The following is a 23,818-nucleotide window of genomic DNA, read 5'->3' as shown; positions in this document are numbered from 1 at the left end:
CATGCTGTCAGTGAGATCAATGTTGTATACCAGAGGTGCCCCAGAGGTGAGGTGCCACATCTGCCTTTGACCCTCTGAGTCTGTCTCTTAGAACATTGGTGATTTCATCTATAAGGCCTTGATTGGGGGTGCAGGGTCTTCGAGGTGGTTAGAGGAGGACCAATTGAGAGAGTGGCAAGAGGGTCATTAGAGGAAGGAGGGTGAGATCCACTGAGAGGGTGGTGAAGGGGTAAGTGTGAGCAAGAAGAAAACACCACTGTCTACCCTTGAATCCTTGTTCTTCCAAGAAGAAAACTTAAACCACACACATACCTACCTCTGAAACCCTGTTTTTTTTTATTTTTTAAATTTATTTATTTGTGTATATGAGTGACCTGTCTTCACGCACACCAGAAGAGGGCGCCAGATCTCATTACAGATGGTTGTGAGCCATCATGTGGTTGCTGGGAATTGAACTCAGCACCTCCGGAAGAGCTGCCAGTGTTCTTAATCTCTGATCCATCTCTCCAGCCACCCCCCCCACCCCGGTTCTTTAGCAGAAAGTGTCACATTATTTTATCTACTCAAATGTTAGATAGTATGCTATGTTCTTTTGTTTTATGAAGAAAACAATGTAGTAGTAGGAGCGGCGGGGCTGCGTCCCCGGCACCCGGCCGCCCGCATGGCTAGCTTTACCCTAAATAATTACATGGAAAACTGTATTCTTTTAAACACTGCTTGGCCCATTATATCTAGCCTTTTCTCGGCTAACTCTCGCACTTGGACTAACCCATTTCTATTAATCTGTGTAGCCCACGAGCTGGCTTACCAGGAATGATCTTAACCTGCGTCTGTCTGGAGTGGGAGAATCATGGCGACTTCCTGACTCAGCTTCTTTCTTCCAGCATTCCGTTCTGTTTACTCTTCCCACCTATGTTTTAACCTATGAGGGCCAAGCAGTTTCTTTATTGCTTAACCAATGAAATCAACAGATTGATATATGACACTCCCACATCAAAACTATTCCTTTAATATTTATATTTTTAATGTGTGGTGAGGGACAGTAAAGATTATTATGGGATGTGGGTGGAACTTGAAGTTAAAGGAGGTTGGCTATTTTTTTCTATCCCATTTGCCTGTTAACTAAAGACTGTGTGTGTGTGTGTGTGTGTGTATTTATGCTTGTGTGCACAGTGTGTGTGGTGTGTGTGTGTGTGTGTGTATTTATGCTTGTGTGCACAGTGTGTGTGTATGTATGTATGTACTTATGCTGTGTGCACAGTGTTTGTGTATGTATGTATTTATGCTGTGTGCACTGTGTGTGTGTGTGTGTGTGTATTTATGCTTGTGTGCACAGTGTGGCGAAGAGGACAAGCTTTTCATGTACCTTAAAAAAAAACAACAGGGTTTTTGTACTGGCTTGGAGCTTGTGAAGTAGGCCAATGTGGCCAGCCAGGCTCTATTGGGATCTTCTTGTCCCTGTGTCTTTAACTCTACACTACTCTGTTTGTTTTAATATTGTTGTTAAAGTGAATTCTGGGGATCAAATTCAGGTTCTTAAGCATTTTACTGACTGAGCTATGTTAGTTATTAGTCATTTCTTTCTTTTTTTAAAAAAAAATCATTTGTTCATTCATTTATTTTCCTGTCTGTCTGTTCCGTCTACCTAAATATCTGTTGATCTATCTACTGTTTATCTATATTTATTTTGTATTCAGTGTTCTGCCAGCAAGTCAGAAGAGGGCACCAGTTCTCATTACAGACGGTTGTGAGCCACCATGTGGTTTCTGGGAATTGAACTCAGGACCTCTGGAAGAACATGTTGCCAGTGCTTTTAACGTTTGAGCCATCTCTCCAGTCCCTTATTAGTCGTTTCTTAAAAATGATTTGACAGATTTGTTTTTTGAATTTTAAATAACAATTAAAATCATCTGAATCTAAAATAAAGTAGAATTATTTTAGGGTGTAGGTATCAAAGTGTGTGGGTAATATGCTTCATTTCAGCACTGCAAACTATGTGTGGGCTGATTGTGGAGGCTTGTGTCTAATGAGATGGGAGAATTGTAAGCTTGAGGCCGTCTTGGACTACATAGTTCCAGGATAGCTTGAGCTACATGTGAAATCCTGTCCCCCCATTTTCACATTGATCCATCTTGTTTCTTACAATGGGACAGCATTTTTTATTTATTGTCAGACATCACCTATATCTAGAAGGGTAACAAATAATGACATTGAGACTTATTTATTAATTATGAAAGCTTTATTAATTATGAAAGCTCGACCTTAGCTTAGGTTTGTTCCTAACTAGTTGTTATAACTTAACGCATATTTTTACATCTATACTTAGTTGTGGGGCTCAGTACCTCATCTATGTCTACTGCCTGTTGTGCTTGCTTTGTGCTTGCCAGTGACTCTGCCTTTCTTCTTCCCAGAGTCCTCTGTTTCTGGAAGTCCCCTATTTCCTCTCCTGCCTAGCTATTGACCATTCAGCTCTTTATTAAATCAATTAGAAGACACCTTGGCAAAGACACATCTTCATGGTGTAAACTAATATTGTGCAATACCATAAAATTCTTTTCCTTTTTTTTTCTGTTGTTTTTTCAAGACAATGTTTTCTTGTAGCTATGGAGCCAGTTCTGGAACTTGCTCTGTAGACCAGGCTGGCCATGAACTCACAGAGATCCACCTGCCTCTGCCTCTCGAGTTCTGGAATTAAAGGCATGCACCACCACTGCCCAGCTAGTGACAAAATTATTTTAATTGCTACTGTATAACTATAATTTTGCAACTGTTATGAATCATAATGTAAATATCTGTGGTTTCGGATGGTCTTAGGTGACCTCTGTGAAAGGGTCATTTGATAACCCCCAAAAGAGTCTAAACCCACAGGTTGAGAACCGCTGTCCTAGACCACCATGTCTTTACCCATGTTCTTAAGTATGTCCCCACAATACTGTCATGTGCAGAAGTAGGGTTACAGTGATTGGATTATGCCTTAGGTGAACTAGGAACACCAACAGTTTTACCAGATTGCTCTATATATTTTTATTTTTAGAATAAACAGGTTTTGTGAAATAGTCAAGTTCTCATATTACCTTTAAAACTTTTTTTCTTCTGAGAAATGAGTTCTGGTTTTTAACCAGTTAGTATATAAAGGAACTTGTGGGATATAGCCAGATAAGGTGGAGTTTAAGTAAGTGGAGAAGATAGTGTCATAAGTAACTGTATATAGCAAAGTTTAGATGTTCATACTTCCTATCATCACCATTTTAAAAGTGTCTTTACCTTTGTAGGTTCTTAATTTGTTTAGAATTATTTATATTCTCAGAACACACTTGGGATATGAGTATTTGATTACTTTCCAGGGCTGAATGTAGTTTTATTTTTTTATGTTTACATGTTTATTTTGTGTGTGTGCCATGTATATGCCGCAGCACACATGTGACATAGAGGACAGCTTGCACAGCACACATGTGACATAGAGGACAGCTTGCACAGCACACATGTGACATAGAGGACAGCTTGCACAGCACACATGTGACATAGAGGACAGCTTGCACAGCACACATGTGGACATATGCGGGCAGCTTGCAGAACTTGCTTCACTCCTACACCAAGCTGAAGCCATCATACTTGGTAGTAAGCACATTTATTTTACTCTTTGAGTCATCTCACCAGTACCCCAGGGCTAACTTGTTGGTAATTTTATTTTTTTAAAAAGGAGTGGAAAGGTTTGGAGAGAGGGCTCAGCTGTTAAGAGCACTGGCTGCTCTTGCAGAGCCCTCCCCCCTTTCAATTCCTAGCAAGCATTGGCAGTTCACACCTGTAACAGGAGCTCCAGGGGTTCTGACACTTTCACATAGATACACATGCAGGCAAAACAACTATGCACTAAAATAATTAAAAAAAAAAAAACAAGAAATGGAGTGGAAACTTTGATTTAGAAGAAATCATTTGATCTCTGGGATTTTTCAGGGCTAGAGATAGGAAGTAATTAGAGATTGGAACTGTACTATTTTGCATTATGGTGCTGTGGGCTTTCCTCTCCCACTCTCTTTGGGGAGCAGTGGAAAATGCAGAAGCCTGGGAGTCAGGATGAAGGTTGTTGCTGTTTCTGATTACGAAGTGGTCTGTTTAGCTAGAGTGAGTTAACATTCAGGGAGCTCTAGCCTGTTAGATTGGTAAGGGCTTCTTACTTCTCCTAAGAATGTAGACTTCATTTGTTGATGACAAACCAGGCCATCTGAAATGAATTAAACAGACCGAGAGTTCAAAAATTATGGATATTAAGATCCAATCTGTTACCTCCTTGGCCTTAAATATTTTTTTTTACCTGCATAATAAAATTGGACTACTTCAGGTGCACAAGTGTTCTATGAGTTTTAACTTTTTAGTGCAGTTATTTTAGTGGCCCCCACTCCCAATCTCTCATGCAGCCTTCGAGCATGATATGTAGACTGTGCGGGCTTTGAATTTGCAGCATTCCCCTGCCTCTACTTCCCTGGTGTTGCGATTACAGATGTGTGCCACTGTGTCAGGCTTAAACCGACATTTTTGTTTGCTTTTTGAGACAAGTTTTCTCTGTGTGGCCTTGGTTTTCCTTGGACTCACTCTGTAGACCAGGTTGGCCTTGAACTCACAGAGATGTGCCTGCTTCTTCCTCCCAAGTGGTGGGATTAAAAGTGTGCACCACTGAGCCTAACAATCTTTTTTTTTAAGACTTATTTATTTATTTATATTTATATACAGTGTTCTGTCTGCATGTATGCCTGCAGGCCAGAAGAGGGCACCAGATCTCATTACAGATGGTTGTGAGCCACCATGTGGTTTCTGGGAATTGAACTCAGGACCTCTGGAAGAGCAGTCAGTGCTCTTAACCTCTGAGCCATCTCTCCAGCCCCCCAGCAATCTTTTAAATATTTAAAGTTATTTCCTTTGGGATTTATTTTACTGTTGCAATTTAATAGCTTACATCTTGAGTTCAGTAGATCAAATGGGAAACATACCCTAGATACAGCATCATTCTTAAAAGAAGTCAGTACCACGTGGGCAAATGGCAACTTTTAGAATACAACTTGTCAAGAGGTAATCCTTGTAACCAGTCACATATGGATTTGGTGTTGAGCATGTCACTCTAGGCAAATTACTTCTCTGAGCCTCAATTTCTTCATCTGTAAAAATGGGATAATACCTATTTTAGGATTGTTGGGAAAGTTAAGGAAATGTATGTAGAACACCAGGCTTGGTAAAATAGTGGCTCTTCTTAACAACTGATATTTTAACTAATTTAGCACTTCTCAAGAGTGAGAAGAAATGTAGAAAATACAGTTGGTAGGTCATAAAGTCCTTGCTCTCAGTTGCTGTGTGATAATGCTCTTATACCCTGTAAAAATTTCTCATTTGTATTGGTTTAATAAAATGCTTATTGGCCGGTAGCCATGCAGGAAGTATAGGTGGGGCAACCAGACTATGAGGATTCTGGGAAGAGGAAAGGCTCAGTCTTTGGTCACCGGCCAGACACAGGAAGCAAGATGAGAATGCTTCATTGATAAAATATACCAACCTATGTGGCTAACATATGACGTGGAATTCCCCTCTGTATGCTGTGAATATGTTTTACTACCATTGGTTAATAAAGAAGCTGCTTCAGCCTATGGCAGGGCAGAATAGAACTAGATGAGAAAACCAAACAGAGTGAGAGTAGGTGGAGTCAAAGAAATGCCATGTAGCTGCCGAAGGAGAAAGACGCTCTGGAACCTTTCCAGTAAGCCACAGGTTAATAGAAATGGGTTAATTTAAGATGTAAGAACTAGCTAGGAATATGCCTAAATCATTGGCCAAGCAGTGTTGTAAATAATATAGTTTCTGTGTGATTATTTGGGTCTGGGCAGCTGAGAAACGATTGAGCAGTCTCTGTTTACAAACATAGACGAGTTATGGGTTAATTTAAGTTGTAAGAGCTAGTTAATAACAAGCCTTAGCTAATAGGCCAACCAGTTTATAATTAATACAAGCCTCTGTTTGTTTTGTTGGGACTGAATGGCTGCGGGACCAGACAGGGCAGAAACTTCCATCTATACTCAGAATTTTAATTATTCTAATCAATGTGGGAAGTAGAAAAATAGTAAATAGGGAATGTTGGGATCATGGGAGAAGGTAAAAGGGAGAGGAGTGGAGAAAAATACATAGCTCAATAAAAACAATTAAAAAAGCAAAAAAGAATTTTAATTATAGTGTAGATATGTATACAGAGTAACCACAGCTCTCCTCTTAAAGGGAATAAGAGATGGTTTATTCTGCAGTGAATAAACTTATCTCCATTTTTAGTGACTGTGACCTGGGAACACAGATTTAGGTTGTTCCATATTCCAGGTTCCAACATGGAAGCAATTTCATGAAATTTTAGTTTTATAAAACAGAGAAAGTCATAAATTATGCAAGTTTAAAGTACATTGGTGAATACATCAGAGAGGTGGCAAGATGGGGGAGTTTTTCTATAGGTCCAAGATGCTATTGACATTCTTAGGTTGGTGGAAGTGAGCTGTCTAAGTAAGAGATTCCGGCAGGTTTCTATCTACACGTCACAGGATGTGAGTTCTGACCCAGTGGCAGGCAAGGAATGTAATTAGCCACTGGACCTGACACATGGTAGTCCCTCCACAGTACTGAAGTCCTGGTCAGTCAGTCTCTGAAGATACAGGTGCTTTTCCGGAGTTTTCATCCACAGACTCTAGGTGACTAACCCTTTCTGTCACATTGGAAAGTTTCATGAGTCCATGAAGCGTAGAACTCTTGGATTGATGATGGCAACAGTTATGCCCCAACAGTTAATTATGTTTGAGTAATGGTTATTGACTTTTTAATTATTTTTTATGTTAAAAATCTTTGTGGGTGTGGGTGTTGTTTTGAGACATAGTCTGTCTAAGTAGCTGTCCCTGAACTATGTGTGTAGACTAAGCTGGCCTTGAACTCAAAGAGATCCTCCTGAGTGTTGGGAATCACAAGTGTGTGCCTCTACACCCACCTTGACGTTAGAAATCTTTTAGTTTGGACAGAATTTCATGGATTGCTAGATACCGTGCTAATTTACTGGGGCTATTTGTTTTTATTTCTAAAAAGTTTTGGAATTTATTACATAAAACTTAAGATATCTAAATACATAATTAGTACATTAACGTCATCTAGAGGCCGTTTTGCCAATTTGCGTACCTGTGCATTCGTCTCTTGTTGCATTGCCCTCTTTGAAGGTAATTATTGAAAACGAATTTCTTTCCTTTCCTTGTGTCTTTGTGCTTATGTACTGTTTCTCTGTTTGTAGCTGCATGATGGCTTGTTCACAACACTTTGGCTGACCCACTTCTTATGTTCTGGTGTGTGTTTACTACGTACTCCTATTTTCTTGTTCATCAGCAAATGTTTATTTTTTATTTGCTGTTACATCAAGTTTCCTGATTTATACATTCTTGTCTCACTGTGCATTTGCTTCACACACATAACTGCTTGTAGGGAAACTCCAGTTCTCTTGTCTTTCTCTTTATAGGTTTTTACATTTAACCTTAAGCAGTGCTTTGTGAATTTTTTTTAAACTGGTTCTCTTAAGAACTTATTTATTTTTATTTTTGATTATTGATCTTACTAACATGCCGTACTCTTTCTAAATATTTTCCAACAAAATGTTGTTAGCTTTATAAACTCTGTGAACTTAGGAGAGACACTGTGAAAGCAGCAGATGGTCATTTGAATTTTAGTGGAACGGGTCAAAGCTTTCATCTGGTAGTTCATTTAATGGTGGCAGGTGTCTTCATAAAGCTTGGGAAAAAGAGCATTAGCTAACTCTCCAGGGTAATGCAACATGCAGCAGCACAGAGAAGAAGCACTAATAGGTTTAGCTAGGGAACTCTGCTGGAGTTTACAGTTTTAGATGAGAATTCATTGGGGGAGCTTAGGATCCTAAGGGATCAGGGAAATGTTGCCCATTGTCCTGTTTTAGGTTTTCTTTAACCCCCAGCTTTTGTTTTAAAGCCAGTTGCATTCTCACTATAAGTCCTACAGTGCCAGTGGTGGTAGTGGGAGGCTTGCTTGTTTTCTCTTTTTCTAACGCTCAGTGCTGGTCTGTTTCACAGCTGTTCAGTGGCTTTGTTGGTACTTGAACTGTGGGAACCAAGAAAGGATTTAGATGTGCATTTGTGTGCATTGGTGGTTTTCCTGAAGTATTCTTTAAAACCATGGGTTATAAATTGTAGAAGGTTGCTCCCCCCTTTTAATGTCGGTTGTCATTGTGTGTGCCTGTATATAGTTTATGAGTTCATAAATGTTTTCATTGTATTTTGTAGAAAATGAACTTAGAGATGAAAAATACAAAGATAAGGAGTAGTTACAAACTGCTTTTTATTAAGTGGGGGCTTAAGGATAGAATTTTTCTTATCCCCTTTGTTTAGCTGCTTCATCAGCTGCACAGTCAGTTCAAAGGGGTGTTGAATGGGTCATTGTGCTTTTACTTTTGGGATAATGGACTACTTGGAGGTCTACTCTGGCTTGTTCAGAAACATGGCCATTTTGTGGGTGTTCACTATTACTGGTACCAATGAGACAAGAATTTTGGTCGGCTTTTCTGCAATGAGATAGAGATTGTTGTGTGGTGTGGGTAGAATTGTGGGGAATGGCAGTGTCCACATAAACAGACAGAACTCAGTGTAAGGGTTAAAAAAATCTCAGTAGCAGCTATGTGCCCTCTTACTAATGTAAGATTTTAAGTGAGACATCCAGCATATCTGGTGCATATAGTTTCGTTGTTAAGTGTCCTGTTATTACAGCTCTTGGAGTTTTAACACATGCTCAGTATAGATTCTTGGGGAAACTGCAAAGGGCAGTTCTATGGCATATTTGTGTAATTTTCTTTCTAGTTTGTCTGTGTAGGTATATTGTGTAATTTTTAAAAGTAGAATGTTTCATTGTAGATATTTGTGAACTAGGTAAACTGATAAAATATTTTTACGATGGTGACATTTTGTGTTTTAACTATAAAATTTCCTTTGTGGGCTAATATAGTTTGTGTACATATAGCCCCATATTTTCAGCATCTTTTACATTTTTGCCTTTATACAAATAGTTGAGTATATTTGGGCCTTAAAAAGATTTTGAAAGCAGGATCAAAGTCTCAAATGAATTAAAACCTTTTCCAGGTGTCTTCAGTAGAGACTGTGTCTGTGTTTTTCTCTCATTAGTATCTACTGACTTTTTTGACATAGCTGATAAACCTGGAATAGTATTTTTATTTTTTTCACTCCTAATTTTTTATTTATTTTTGATCATTGAGACAATGGAATCTGTAGCCCTGGCTGGTCCAGAACATGTGACAGTCTTCCTCACTCTACCTGTGTGTGTATGTGCTGGGATTATGGTGTATGCACACCCCAACTTTGCAATATTAGTTTTAAACTATGCTGGTTTAAGGAATAATAAAATTGTTTTTCCTCTCAAATTATAAAATTACTAATATTCTTCTAATGAAAACTTAAGTAATTTAGAAACAGAAATAACAGAATGTGGGAGCTAGGGAAATAGTTCAGTGAGTCAAGTATTCTCTGTGCCAGCAGGAGGGCCTGCGTCTGGATTTTCAGCGTCTGTACAAAGAGCTGGGGAAGCCCTCTAATACTTATGTACAAATGTGTGCGTCACTCCACATGTAGCTTCTGATATTTGTTTCATGCTAGAAAGACCTTAAAATCGAAACTTTTGATAATTACCTACATTCTCAGGCCCACGGTGTTAAACTACTTTTATGATGTTTTTCTTTCTCTTTTGAAGTCACATTTAGTTCGTTATTTTTGGTATATTGTATTGTAGGAAAACTGTAACAACAAAGCATTTTTTATTTTCTTTGTTACACTTACAATGGTTACCTAACAGATAACCCAAATGCCATATGCAAAATGATTTATATGTTGGCTCCTATAGGTCAGAAATTTGGAGCCAGCACAAAAATGTCCTGTCTTCACTTTAAAGCATTTGAAGCTTTAGTTGGGAGTCTGGGTGTACTCAGGGATTCTTGGGTGTTTCTCTGTAGCTCTGTCCCCAGGTGTTGGCTTGCTGCATTGCAGACAGACTTGAGCTTCAGACCAGAAAGGGACCACCGCTGACATCTGCGTAGGCTTTCGTGACCTATCAACATCAGATGTTAGACAGTGTTCTTTCTGAGGAGGGAAGTGGAACCCACTTTTCATGGTGGAGAGTCAGTGTCTGTTACTAGGAGCACATGGGCTGACATCTAGATCAGTGTGGTCATATTTTGAAAATACAGGTTGTTACATTCCCTCATTAAAAAAAATTCCAGTTCTTTAGAAATATAATTAGTATGATTCATATGTAAAACAGATTATGCAGTGATTTCAGTATCAAAATCTGTGATTTTTTTCTTTCCTGCTTTTTAAAAAAAATCACATTTATTTATTATGTATTTACGGAGGTCCAAGAACAGCTTATGGAGTTGTTTCGCTCTTTCCACTATGTGAGATCCACTGATCTAACTTAGAGATGTCATCAGGCCTGGTGGCAAGCACTTTTATCCACTGAGCCATCTCACAGGCCTCTGTATTTTTAAAAATTCATAAGATATGTTGTGATTCTTGGCATTTCTACAAAAATTTCTATTTTAGGAAAGCTGAAGGATCATTTTCATTGTTCTGTATCAGATAATTATCATCCTTTAAAAACACTTATTTGTTGATGAACTTAAGAATCTACTTGATAAAATTTATGAGAAAATATGTTTTTACTTTGTGAACTTTTGGTAGGAATGACAATAGAAGTAATTACAGGATTATTGTTATAAAATAAATATTTTATACCCTTGGTTATTTGGTGATTAAAACATAGTATAGTTTTATATATCTATATCTTTTTCTCTATATATAATGCATTCTTGATAATCAAAGGGATGATTACAAACATTTTGTCCAATTTAAGGATTATTTTCATGCTTTCCCATGCTAAATCATTCTGTGATTAAAGAAAAGAGCCAACCCTTTTGCTCTGAATTCCTTTATGACCCCAGATGGAAGGAGTAGATGACAGTTGCAGTTCAGCCGTTTGATGCACACTCAGTGGCTGAAGGATGTAATAATGTGTACATTGATAGATTTAAGTTGTGTAGTGATGCTTTTGTGGTTTCAGATTTCAGTTTACGTTCCACTTAGACTAGAGATCTATGGTAATGGTTACTTTCATGATTGATAGAGTCAGACTTAACTTGCTGGTGGGAAGTGGTAGGTGGGTTATCTACCAGCCTGGAGAGCTGTTTTCCTTGGCAGCTTTGGGGTGAAAACAATCGAAAGGAACCGGAAAGATAAATACCAGAGCTTTGGGGAGAAAATGGGCTTAATTCACACATGAATGATCAAATACTCTGTGAGGAATTGGAGATTTTAAATATTGAATATCATCTGAAGAATTGGGCACTTTAAAAGTTCTTTCACTATTTAAAGAATAGAATTTGACCAGTAGGATATGTAATTTTGATCACTAAGTTGTTCGTGTAGAGGACCTAGTACATGTAGTGAATACTTATTAAAGCTCTTAAAGTTCATCACTGTATTGCTTTGGCCTCCATTTGAAAGTAAGTGTTTTCTCAGTTTTCAGGTGACAATATTGAACCTAGCATATTTTACAGTTTTGTGTAACTAGTACATTATAGGATTAGGATCTTAAATTACATACAAACGTTTTTAATCATTTAATATAACACTATAAATATATAGGTCAGAAACCATGTCTGAACTTGTCAGTCCCCAGTCTAATTGTAATTATTTATAGGCCTTTGATTATATTTTATGGTCCTGCTAAGGTATGAAGCCTCTTGTGCTTGCTCTTCTGTGACGTCTTCCTTTCTTTGAGAGGCTTACTTACCTATCATTTCTTTGAAACCCTTCCCTTGCTTATTCTAACTTGTTTTGGTGCTGGCAGTTGGCTGCATAGATACTTTATGCTCTGCTACTGAGGTATAACCTTAGCCCTGCCCTATCTAGAGAATTATTATTGGCTTTGGTTGATAGCTTTCCTCCCTTTCTTCCATCTCTTTTCTTTTTTGAGATAAGTTCTTCCTATGTAGACTAGGCTGGGCTCGAATTCAGCCCTCCTGCCTCTGCCCTTTAAGTACTGGGACTCTATCATCTCTTGACATTATGGAAAGAGTGATATTTGAATACCTGCCTGCTTCCACTAGGAGGAAAAATAATAAAGAGTAGGAAAGGAATTACCTCAGTCAGTGTCTTAGTTAGGGCTTCTATTGCCATGAACAGACACCATGATCATGGCAACTCTCACAAAGGAAAACATTTAGTTAGGGCTGGCTTGCTGGTTCAGAGGTTTAGTCTTTTATTGTCATGGCAGGAAGCGTGGCAACATATAAGCAGACTTGGTGCTAGAGAATTAGCTGACAGTTCTTTATCTGGATTTGAAGGCAGCTGGTCTTGGAGTGTGAGCCACTGGGCCTGGCTTGAGCTTCTGAAACCTCAAAGCCCACCCCCAGTGACACAGTTCCTACAGCAAGGCTACACTTACTCCAACAAGGCCATATGTCCTAATCCTTTCATGTAATGACACCTGAGCCTATGGGGCCATTTTCATTCAAACCATCACAGTCTGTAAAGAACTTGCCTCTCAAGCATGAATGCCTGAATTCTATCTGGAAGCCATGTCAAAAGCCATTAGTGCTTGTAATTCCAGAGACTGGGGCTTGCTGGTTAGTCAGTCTAGTCTAACTGGTGTGTTTCAGGCCATCGAGAGACATGTCTCAAAGGAGGTGGATGATACTCCCGAGGAAGACTTCTAAGCATGCACACACATGAACACATGAGTACTCATGAATACACTTGTTAAAAATAATTCTGGATGAGTTTGTAGACTCTGATGTCCACTCTCAGAGATTTGTAGGAGACTGAAGGGTTGAACACGAAGCATATTTGATGCTGGTACAGTCTTGGGTTGTCCAGTAGGCACCCCAGTTAACTGTTAGTGTGTGTTTTCTTTTTCCACTTTCACCCAACTTTACTTTGGCTCAAACACAGGTTTGTACTTGAGTTCAGCTCCTCGTTTGGAGCTTGGTTATTTGGGTATAGAAAATGAATAATACACTCTCTTCCTTTTTAGGAAGTAGTTACTAGTTACTACTAGTAGCAGTAGTTACTAGTTCTTTTAGAACTTAGTGATAATGTTACTATTTTTGTCCTCTGGTGTTGCTCACACAGCACATAGAACTTTTAGAACATACTGCCTCACCACCAAAGAACATTGCGTCTTCATCAAAGGAGGCTGAAAGTTTCCGAGTTAAAAGACCTCTTTTTTTTCCCCTTTAATTTTGGTAAGTTCCCTAAGTTAAAATACAAAGTAAGAGATTTCCATGTTATCTACTGGGAATCTTTAGCATGGTTATTCTTAGTTCATCTAAATCCCACCTTCTTCTCTGCCTGCCTCTAATTTGAAATGTGTTTAACTTTTTATATGAGGACACAAAGATAGTTTGAGCTAGTTTATAGCTTAAAGTGAGTTGGGTTGCTAGGATGTGGTTGTAAAGTGGTGGCACTGGTGTCACAAGTCACGTACCACTTAAAACATTTTGGTTTCAGCTTACTGAACCACTAGTGATAGCATCATCAAAGATAATAAAGGAGACCTGCCCCAATCCGAAAGTTGCTTTCTATAATTTGTCATGGTCTTGGAGTGTCTGTTTCATTCCTATGTGAGCAGTGGGGGAGGTTACAAGTAGGTAACAAGTTCTTCCTTGAAGGGAGGAACACGCGCCATAGTGTTGGTTTCCATTTAAAGATTTTTAATTGTGTGTTGGCATGTGTGGAGTATGTGTCCTATAGAACCCAGAAAAGGATGCTGGATCCCATGGTGCTGAGCTGTCTTGATGTGGGTACTGGGAACTGAGATTGCTTCCTTTGAAGCACAGTTTATGTTCTTAACCTCTGAGCCAGCCCTTAACACCAGTTGCTAATCTTCCTATTTTCTCTTTACTGAGTTTGTATGTGTAGGTTCACATGTGCCTTAGAGAGTGTGTGGAGGTCAGAAGACAGCCTGGGAGAGTTGTTTTCATCCTGCGTACATGTGGGTCTTGAATATGGAACTCGGGTGGTAAGGCTTGGTGGCAAGCATTCTGAGCTGCTGAAGTATCAAGGATGACAGTGAATTCCTTCCTGAGTCCTTCCCTCTATCTCTTAAGTGCTGGTATAATAGGATGTATCACCATCCCACCCTTAGCTAATAGTTTTCTAAAATTTAGTGTTTATAGGGAAAACACTTAGTACTGAGCACTTATTAAGTATATGGGTGGTTTGTTTCTATGAGACCCCGAAGATAAAAGTCCATTTCTTTTGGAGTAATTATTTACCTGGACAATAGGTTGCAGTAGGCTCAACAGTCCTAAAGGGTTTTTTTCCTTCGTGTGTGTGCGCGTGTGTGTATGTATGTTTGTATCATGCATGTTTGCAGGTGTGTGGGCACACAAATGTTTGTGCATGTGGAGACCCGAGGTTGACACTGTGTGTGCTGTTCACTCATTGGGGCAGAATATCTGAACTGAATTCAGAGCTCAACTGATAAAGGCTCGTGTAGCCAGCCATCTTACTCTGTGCCTATCTCTGAGTGCTAGAGATAACAGGCAGGCAGCCCACCTGGCATTATATGGGTTCTGCATATCTGAGCCTTGGTCTTCATCCTCGCACAGTAAGTACTTTAACCAGCTTGTGATTGTGAGTTTTTATAGTCAGAAATGCTTAGATTTGGGAGAAGATTGTATTTGTGTTAAGCCTAGATTTTCATTTATGGATGAGAGCTAGACAAATAATACTTGTTTGTGTTTTACTAATGAAATGAGAGTAGAAAACATGTTTAGTTTATGATTTACATTGATCAAAGTAATTCAGATCTGTCACCTTGAAATTAGATGTGTTGTGTTTTTCCCATCCTTTGTTAAAATAACCTGTAATATGCTGTTGTGTTTTCCCCAACACAGTAGTGTGCAAATAAGTACTTGAGAGTAACCTAAGCATGTGACTGTTTCCATAGGCATCAAGCATGATGGAACTATGTGTGATACTTGCCGCCAACAACCAATCATTGGCATTCGATGGAAATGTGCAGAGTGTACAAATTATGATTTGTGCACCGTTTGTTATCATGGAGATAAGCACCACTTAAGGCATCGCTTTTATAGGATCACTACACCAGGAAGTGAACGGTAAGGGAAACAAGTTTTTCCTTTTTTCCTATTAACTTTAAAGTAGGATTAGGAAGTAGCTTTTGATAATTTAGATTTAGTTTTAGGGAAAATGAATAGCAGGCTAGACTTGGATTGAACTTGTCGATTTGTTAGTGACTCTGTGAAGGTAAAATTTTATTGTATGTGGGTTTCTCTCTTGTTTCTTTTTTTAAAGACAGGGTGTCATTGTAGAGCTCTGGTTGACCTTGAACTCAGTATGTAGTCCAGATTGACCTCCAATTACTGATTTTTTTATAAGATAATCTTGGCTATTTTTTCTCTAGTGTGGAGCTTGACATTGCTGAACAGTGGGAAATATATGCCCCCTCCAAAAAAAATTGAATAATTTTCTTATTATACCCTTTGTTTTAATTCTATTCAATGAACACTATGGCCTACTGGTTGAGTCAGCAGGCGTTTATTATGGATAAAGACTTGAGATATGGCTCAGATGGTAAAGTGCTTGCTTCATAAACTTGGGGAGCTATGTTTGAATACCCAGCACCCATGGAAAGCTAGGCATGTGACACATTTTTATAGCCAGTGCTGGAGAGGCAGACGGAAGGATACTTGGAGCTCTGGCTAGTCTGTCTAGCTGAACATTGAACTCCAGGTTCGGTGAGAGATCTTTTCAAAAAGTAAGGTGGAAAAGTGATTGAGTGACACCCAACATTGGCATCTAACCTTCTCACGTATACATGCACACCTGTACACACAGACACATGCATATGTGAATGCATATACACAGAGAGAGAGCCTATGCGGCAGCTACTGTATTTGTAATTTGTAGGTAGTTTTCTTAAGGAGTTTATAATTTAAGAGGAATGATGATCATGAATGAAAATCGTGATGTTTTGGACAGGATAATGTCTTAAGTCTTAGGATTGATGAGGTGGGTGTGGAATTTTAGGTAGTGGAGTCTTCTCGTATAGATAGGATACTGCACTTGAGTAAGTGTGCAGCTAGTGAGAGAGCCACAACTTGGGGCAATCGGGAAGGAGTTTTGAGTCACAGCATCTCACTTCAGATCATGGTCCTGCCACTCACACTGAGTATTTTGGGAAAAAAAATTCTTGGTTTTGCTTAAAATTAAAATTAAGGAATGATAAATAGATTTTAAAAAATGAGTATAATAATAAGATTACATTTAAAAAGCAAAAGTCTAAAATCTGAGTAAAAAGGATGTAGATGAGTAAGGGGGCAGCTGGCTCAAATAGAGTGAAATCTTTCCCAAGGTTTGTAAATGCTTCTAAGTGTGCAATACTACAGAGACAGTACGGTGTAGTCAAACCTGGCCTCAGATTCAGTTTAATTCATTGCTCACTTTTCACAGATTCTTAAAGATGTCCCCACCCCCATTCTGAACCCATCTTGTTGTTCTTGACATTTGGAAGAAGCAGAGGTCTATTGTTCTTTGTAGAGAGATCATACTTTTGAGGTGACCAAAATGCTGCCACTAGCTGTTTGCCCTAAATCACAGCTAAGTGTGTGGTTTGCAGCTCATCTGAGATGCTGTGTTCAGCAGGCCCTGACAGAGTACACTTAGAGACATAGCCTGAAGTGGTGGTGCTAGGTGCTTTTTCTGATTCCATTGCTTTATATATTTTTACGAACCTGAGCAAAACCTTTTTTCATGTGTTGATTCCTCAGTTGTAAAATGGGCAGTTTAATGTTGTCTTTATAAGGAGCTAATACTTTCCCCATGTAAAGGCTTTTTTTAAATATACATTTTTACATATAAGTTACTATTTCTCAGTTTTATAAAATGTGAAAACAAAACTTCTTTTATTTTTAGGGTTCTGTTAGAGTCTCGTAGAAAATCTAAGAAGATTACAGCCAGAGGAATCTTTGCAGGTGCCAGAGTGGTACGAGGAGTGGACTGGCAGTGGGAAGATCAAGATGGGGGCAATGGGCGTAGAGGAAAGGTATGGACTTTTAAAAATTGACCATGTATTCTAGAATGTTGAGAGTTGAGATTTCTTTGTGTGTGTGTGTGTGTGTGTGTGTGTGTGTGTGTGTGTGTGTGTATGTGTGTGTGTGTATTTTACGTACTAATCCCAGTTCCCTCTCCCTCCCCTCTTCCTACTCTCCCACTTACCCCTGTCCCCAGCCCTCATCTGCTGCTCCTCAGGTAAGGCCTCCTATGGGATCAACAGATTCTGTCACATCACTACATTGAGGCAGGACCAAGGCCCTTCCTCTTGTGTCTAGGTTAAGCAGGGTTTCTCTTCGTAGGAAATGGGCTCCAAAAAGCCAGATCATTCGTTAGGGATAACTCCTGGTCCCCATACCAGTGGCCCCACAAACTGCCAATCCATCCCCACTGCCGCCTGCTTTCAGGGGCCCTAGATCAGTCTTATGCAGATTTCCTGGTTGTCTGTCCAGAGTCAGTGAGCACCCACTAGTTGAGGTCTGTTATTTCTGTGGGTGTCCCCATCATGGACTTGACCCCTTTGCTCTTGTTACCGCTCCTCCCTCTCTTCAACAGGACTCGGGAGCTCTGTCCAGTGGTTAGTTGCACAGCTAAGCACTCTGCATCTGCCTCTCTGCATCTGCTTCCCTCAGTCATTGGATAAAGGTCTTAGGAGATCATGTCTATTTCCCCTTGTTGGGCAGATCCATGTATGTCTCTCTTAGGGTCCTCTTTGTTACTTAGCGTGTCTGGGGTTGTGGGCTGTAGTCTGGTTGTCCTTTGCTTTATGCCTAATATGCACTTATGAGTGAGTACATGCCATATTTGTCTATCTGGCTGTGGGTTACATCACTCAGGATGTTTTTTTTCCCACTCCATTTATTTGCCTGCATATTTCAAGATGGTTTTTGCCACAGAGTAGTACTCCATTGTGTAAATTTGCCACATTTTCCTTATGTATTCCTTAGTCGAGGGGCATCTAGGTTGTTTCCAGGACTGCCTATTACGAATAATGCTGCTGTGAACATAGTTGAGCACATGATCTTGCATACCTCTTTTGGGTATATGCCTAAGAGTGGTATTGCTAGATCTTGAGGTAGATTGTTCCTAACCCTAACCCTAACTTGCCATACTGATTTCCAAAATAACTGTACAAGTTTGCACTCCCACCATCAATGGAAGAGTGTTTTCCTTACCCCACATCCTCTCCAGCATAAGCTGTCACCATTGTTCTTGACCCTAGCCATTCTGTTGGGGCTAAGATGGAATCACAGAGTTGTTTTGATTTGCATTCCTGATGGCTAAGGATGTTGAGTAATTCCTTAAGTGTCTTTTAGCTACTTGAGTTTCTTCTGTTGAGAATTCTCTGTTTAGATTAGTACCCCATTTTTAAATTGGATTATTTGGTATTTTGATCTTTAGTTTCTTGAGTTCTTTGTATAATTTGGAGATCAGCCCTCTGTCAGATGTGAGGTTGAAGATCTTTCCCATTCTGAGGGCTGCCATTTTGTCTTCTTGACTGTGTCTTTTGCCTTACAGAAGCTTCTCAGTTTCAGGAGGTCGTTTCTCTCAGTGTCTGTGCTACTGGTGTTATATTTAGGAAGTGGTTCCCTTGCCAGTGCGTTCAAGTATACTTCCCACTTTCTCTTCTATGAGATTCATTGTAATTGGTTTTTGTTGAGGTCTTTGATCCATTTAGACTTGAGTTTTGTGAATGGTGGTAGATATGAATCTATTTGCATTCTTCTACATGTTGATATCTAGATATGCCAGCACCATTTGTTGAATTTGCTTTTTTTTCTATTTTATTTTTTTAGTGTCTTTTTCAAAAATCAGGTGTTCATAGGTCTGTGGATTAATATCAGGGTCTTCGATTCAATTCCATTGGGCCACCGTCTTTTTTTGTGCCAATACCAAGCTGTTTTTATTAATGTAACTCTATAATAGTGTTTGAAGTCAGGGATGGTGATGCCTCCAGAAGTTTCTTTATTGTACAGGATTTTTTTTTTGCTATCTTGGGCTTTTTGGTTTTCCATATGAAGGTGAGTAATGTTCTTTCAAGGTCTGTAAAGAATTCTGTTGGGATTTTAATGGCTGTTGCATTGAATCTGTAGATTGCTTTTGGTAAAATTGCCATTTTTTACTACGTTAAATGGGAGGTCTTTCCATTTTCTGATATTTTAATTAGTTTCTTTCTTCACTGACTTTAAAGTTCTTGTTAGGTCATTCACTTGTTTGGTTAGAGTTATCCCAAGGTACTTTATGTTGTTTGTGACTATTGTGAAGGGTGATGTTGCCCCAATTTCTTTTTCAGCCCATTTATCATCTGTATCTAAGAGGGATACTGATTTTTTTTTTTGAGTTAATCTTGTATCCTGCTATGTTACTGAAGGTGTTTATCAGCTGTAGGAGTTCCGTGGTAAAAATGTTTGGAGTCACTTATGTATACTGTCGTATCATCAGCAAATAGCAAAAGTTTGACTTCTTTACAATTTGTATCCCCTGATCTTCTTTTGTTGTCTTATTGCTCTAATGAGAACTTGGAGTAAATATTAAATGCCATAGATTTCAAGATGAGTTTCTCAGTGTAACTGTCCTGGCTGTCCTGATCTTGTTTTGTAGACCGGGCTGGCCTCGAACTCACTGAGATTTGCCTGCTTCTGCCTCCTGAGTGCTGGGATTAAAGGCGTCTGCTATCACTGCTATGACATTCATTTTTTTTAATTTTTTTTATTTTATTATTTTTTATTGGAAAAAAAAGTTCATACAGTATATTTTGATAATTTTTCCCTTCCCCAAACTCTTCCCAGATCCCTCCCACCTCCCTACCCACCCCACTTTATATTCTTTCTCTCTCTTTCTTTCAAAAAAAAAAACAACAACCAAGAAACACAAAAATGTAAATCAAAACAATCAAGCGAGAGACCAATAAGACAAAAAAATGCCAAAATTAAGTAAAATGAAATTTAAAAGTCCACAAAAATACCATTGAGTTTGTTTCATGTGGGCATGAGTCCTGCTCTGGAGTGTGGTTGATAGACCCTATTCAGTGACATTTTCTGTGGCTTATATGCTCAGGGACACTGTGCTGCCGAAAATTCTCTTTACCCAGAAGGTATTAATTGCAGATAGCGTCTTTGTTAAGGGTGGGAGCTGCTGTCCACCTCTTCTCAGTGGGACTCCATCTGGCTTGAACCCTAACGGTTCTTTTTTTTTTTAATTTATTTATTTATTAAGGATTTCTGCCTCCTCCCCGCAACCGCCTCCCATTTCCCTCCCCCTCCCCCGATCAAGTCCCCCTCTCTCATCTGCTCGAAGAGCAATCAGGGTTCCCTGACCTGTGGGAAGCCCAAGGACCGCCCACCTCTATCCAGGTCTCCTAAGGTGAGCATCCAAACTGCCTAGGCTCCCCCAAAGCCAGTACGTGCAGTAGGATCAAAAACCCACTGCGATTGTTCTTGAGTTCTCAGTATTCCTCATTGTCCTCTATGTTCAGCTAGTCCGGATTTATCCCATGCTTTTTCAGACCCAGGCCAGCTGGCCTTGGTGAGTTCCCGATAGAACATCCCCATTGTCTCAGTGTGTGGGTGCACCCCTCGCGGTCCTGAGTTCCTTGCTCGTGCTCTCTCTCCTTTTGCTCCTGATTTGGACCTTGGGGTTGTAGTCTGGTGCTCCAATGTGGGACTCTGTCTCTGTCTCCTTTCATCGCCTGATGAAGGTTAATACCCAGGAGGATGTCTATATGTTTTTCTTTGGGTTCACCTTCTTATTTAGCTTCTCTAGGAACATGCATTATAAGCTCAATGTCCTTTATTTATGGCTAGAAACCAAATATGAGTGAGTACATCCCATGTTCCTCTTTTTGGGTCTGGCTTACCTCACTCAGGATAGTGTTTTCTATTTCCATCCATTTGTATGCAAAATTCAAGAAGTCCTTGTTTTTTACTGCTGAGTAATACTCTAATATATATATATTTCATACTTTCTTCATCCATTCTTCCGTTGAAGGGCATCTAGGTTGTTTCCAGGTTCTGGCTATTACAAACAATGCTGCCATGAACATAGTTGAGCATATACTTTTGTTGTATGATAGGGCCTCTCTTGGGTATATTCCCAAGAGTGGTATTGCTGGATCCAGGGGTAGGTTGATTCCGAATTTCCTGAGAAACCGAAACACTGCTTTCCAGAGTGGTTGCACAAGTTTGCATTCCCACCAGCAATGGGTGAGTGTACCCCTTTCTCCACAACCTCTCCAGCAAAGGCTATCATTGGTGTTTTTTATTTTAGCCATTCTGACAGGTGTAAGATGGTATCTTAAAGTTGTCTTGATTTGCATTTCCCTGATCGCTATGGAAGTTGAGCATGACCTTAAGTGTCTTTTGGCCATTTGAAGTTCTTCTGTTGAGAATTCTCTGTTCAGCTCAGTGCCCCATTTTATAATTGGATTGATTAGCCTTTTACGGTCTAGTTTCTTGATTTCTTTATATGTTTTGGAGATCAGACCTTTGTCAGTTGCGGGGTTGGTGAAAATCTTCTTCCAGTAAGTGGGTTGCCTTTTTGTCTTAGTGACAGTGTCCTTTGCTTTACAGAAGCTTCTCAGCCTCAGGAGGTCCCATTTATTCAATGATGCCCTTAGTGTCTGAGCTGCTGGGGTTATACGTAAGAAGTGGTCTCCTGTGCCCATGTGCTGTAGAGTACTTCCCACTTCCTCTTCTATCAGGTTCAGTGTGTTCGGACTGATATTGAGGTCTTAATCCATTTGGACTTGAGTTTTGTGCATGGTGATAGATATGGATCTATTTTCATTCTTTTACAGATTGACATCCAGTTTTGCCAGCACCATTTGTTGAAGATGCTTTCTTTCTTCCATTGTATACTTTTAGCTCCTTTATCGAAAATCAGGTGCTCATAGGTTTGTGGGTTAAAGTCAGGGTCTTCTATTCGATTCCATTGGTCGACTTCTCTGTTTTTATGCCAGTACCACACTGTTTTCATCACTGTAGCTCTGTAATAGAGTTTGAAGTCAGGGATGGTAATGCCTCCAGACAATCCTTTATTGTATAAGATTGTTCTGGCTATCCTGGGTTTTTTGTTCTTCCATATAAAGTTGATTATTGTCTTCTCCAGATCTGTGAAGAATTTTGATGGGATTTTGATGGGGATTGCATTGAATCTATAGATTGCTTTTGGTAGAATTGCCATTTTTACTATGTTGATCCTCCCAATCCAAGAGCAAGGGAGGTCCTTCCATTTTCTGGTGTCTTCTTCAATTTCTTTCTTCAAAGGCTTATAGTTCTTGTCTAATAGGTCTTATGTGTTCTTATGACATTCATTTTTAAAGGTAGTAGAATAATTATAAGAGAGTTCATTTCTTTTTTATTCTTAAAAGTATGCATATTTTGTTATATGGCCTTATTAGTAATTTGAAACATTTCTCAAATGGTTAATTAAGTAAATGAAATCATTTTATTTGTACAAAAGCACTGCCAAATACCTACCCAATGAAACTATTTCTTCAGTACAAAGAAGAAAAAAAGTTCAATATGTACTTTTACTTTAAGGAATGAATAGTAGTCGACTGGGTGGTGGTGATGCATACCTTTAATCCCAACACTTGGGAGACAGAGGCAAGTGGATCACCTGCCTGACTGAGGTTAGCCTGATCTACAAGAGTTATTTCCAAGTAAACTCGATTTGTTATACAGAGAAACCCTGTCTTGAAACAAAACAAAACAAAACAAAACAAAGAAAAGTAATATAGTCTGGGTTACTCTTTATGTTTGTGAGATGCTGGTGTATGTGAGTGTTTGAGTGGAGCAAAGTCATTTGGGTTGTATGTGAGCAGCTCTGTTCTTAGGTGTAGACAGTGGGAGTGCCAGCTTCGTTACTGTGTGTTACTGTGTGTTACAAAGTCATCTGGGTTGTATGTGAGCAGCTCTGTTCTTAGGTGTAGACAGTGGGAGTGCCAGCTTCGTTACTGTGTGTTACTTTGTGCACTTGACTCTCAGCCTTAAGGATTATTAGGCAACCAATACATGAATGCATGGGCACGTGTGTTTGTGGTAGAGAACAGGGAGAGGAAAGAGAGAACAAGTTGGAGTTTACCCAGGTAAGTTTCAAGTATCAGTTTGTTTGTGGGTGTGGCATTATGTCTGTGCCCACCATAGCACGCTGTTCTAGCTGGAGTAGCCTGTTTTCTTGAGCAGCTCAATGCCACTGACATTCTTAACAACTCTGGGTTTGTCATCTTGTAGCTGACTAGAAAACGGGTTTATCTTCAGTTGTTTAGATTCATGCTTAAAGATTTCAAATTATGTATTGGATAATTGGCTAAAAAGAGTAAGCTTTGTTCTTAAAGGATTTTAAAATTTGCATTATTCATTTTCTGATAACCTATTAGCCTAATTTCTTTGCCTCCTAGTTAAAAATTTCTACAGTGATATTAGAATGTACTTCATAACTCTCAGGTAAGGTCAGGTGTGGGGATATAACCCCATAATTTAAACAGGAAGTTTGAGGTCTCCTGGGTTGTGTTCTGACAGCTTGTCTCAACACCCCTTCCCTCAAACAATAGTCACAACACCAGGCTGGGGATAAACTCAGTGGTAGAGTGCTTGCCCAGCATATAGAGAAGCCCAGGGCTAAGGAGAAAAACCAGCACAAACATT

At 39.4% G+C, this 23,818-nt stretch overlaps 1 protein-coding gene across 1 annotated transcript in view; it reads left to right on the top strand.

The window, feature by feature from the left end:
* Mib1 (MIB E3 ubiquitin protein ligase 1) overlaps positions 1–23,818 on the top strand; it is a 112,439-nt gene that overhangs the window by 8,180 nt on the left and 80,441 nt on the right. Inside the window, exons 2-3 of the mRNA XM_075969299.1 lie at positions 15,046–15,217; positions 17,034–17,163. Of these exons, the coding sequence (XP_075825414.1) occupies positions 15,046–15,217; positions 17,034–17,163 (302 nt within the window). The remainder of the gene's footprint in view (positions 1–15,045; positions 15,218–17,033; positions 17,164–23,818) is intronic.

Source organism: Microtus pennsylvanicus, chromosome 4 (assembly GCF_037038515.1).
Source record: "Microtus pennsylvanicus isolate mMicPen1 chromosome 4, mMicPen1.hap1, whole genome shotgun sequence".
Classification (NCBI taxonomy): Eukaryota; Metazoa; Chordata; class Mammalia; order Rodentia; family Cricetidae; genus Microtus; species Microtus pennsylvanicus.
This window is presented reverse-complemented; position numbering and strand designations above follow the sequence as displayed.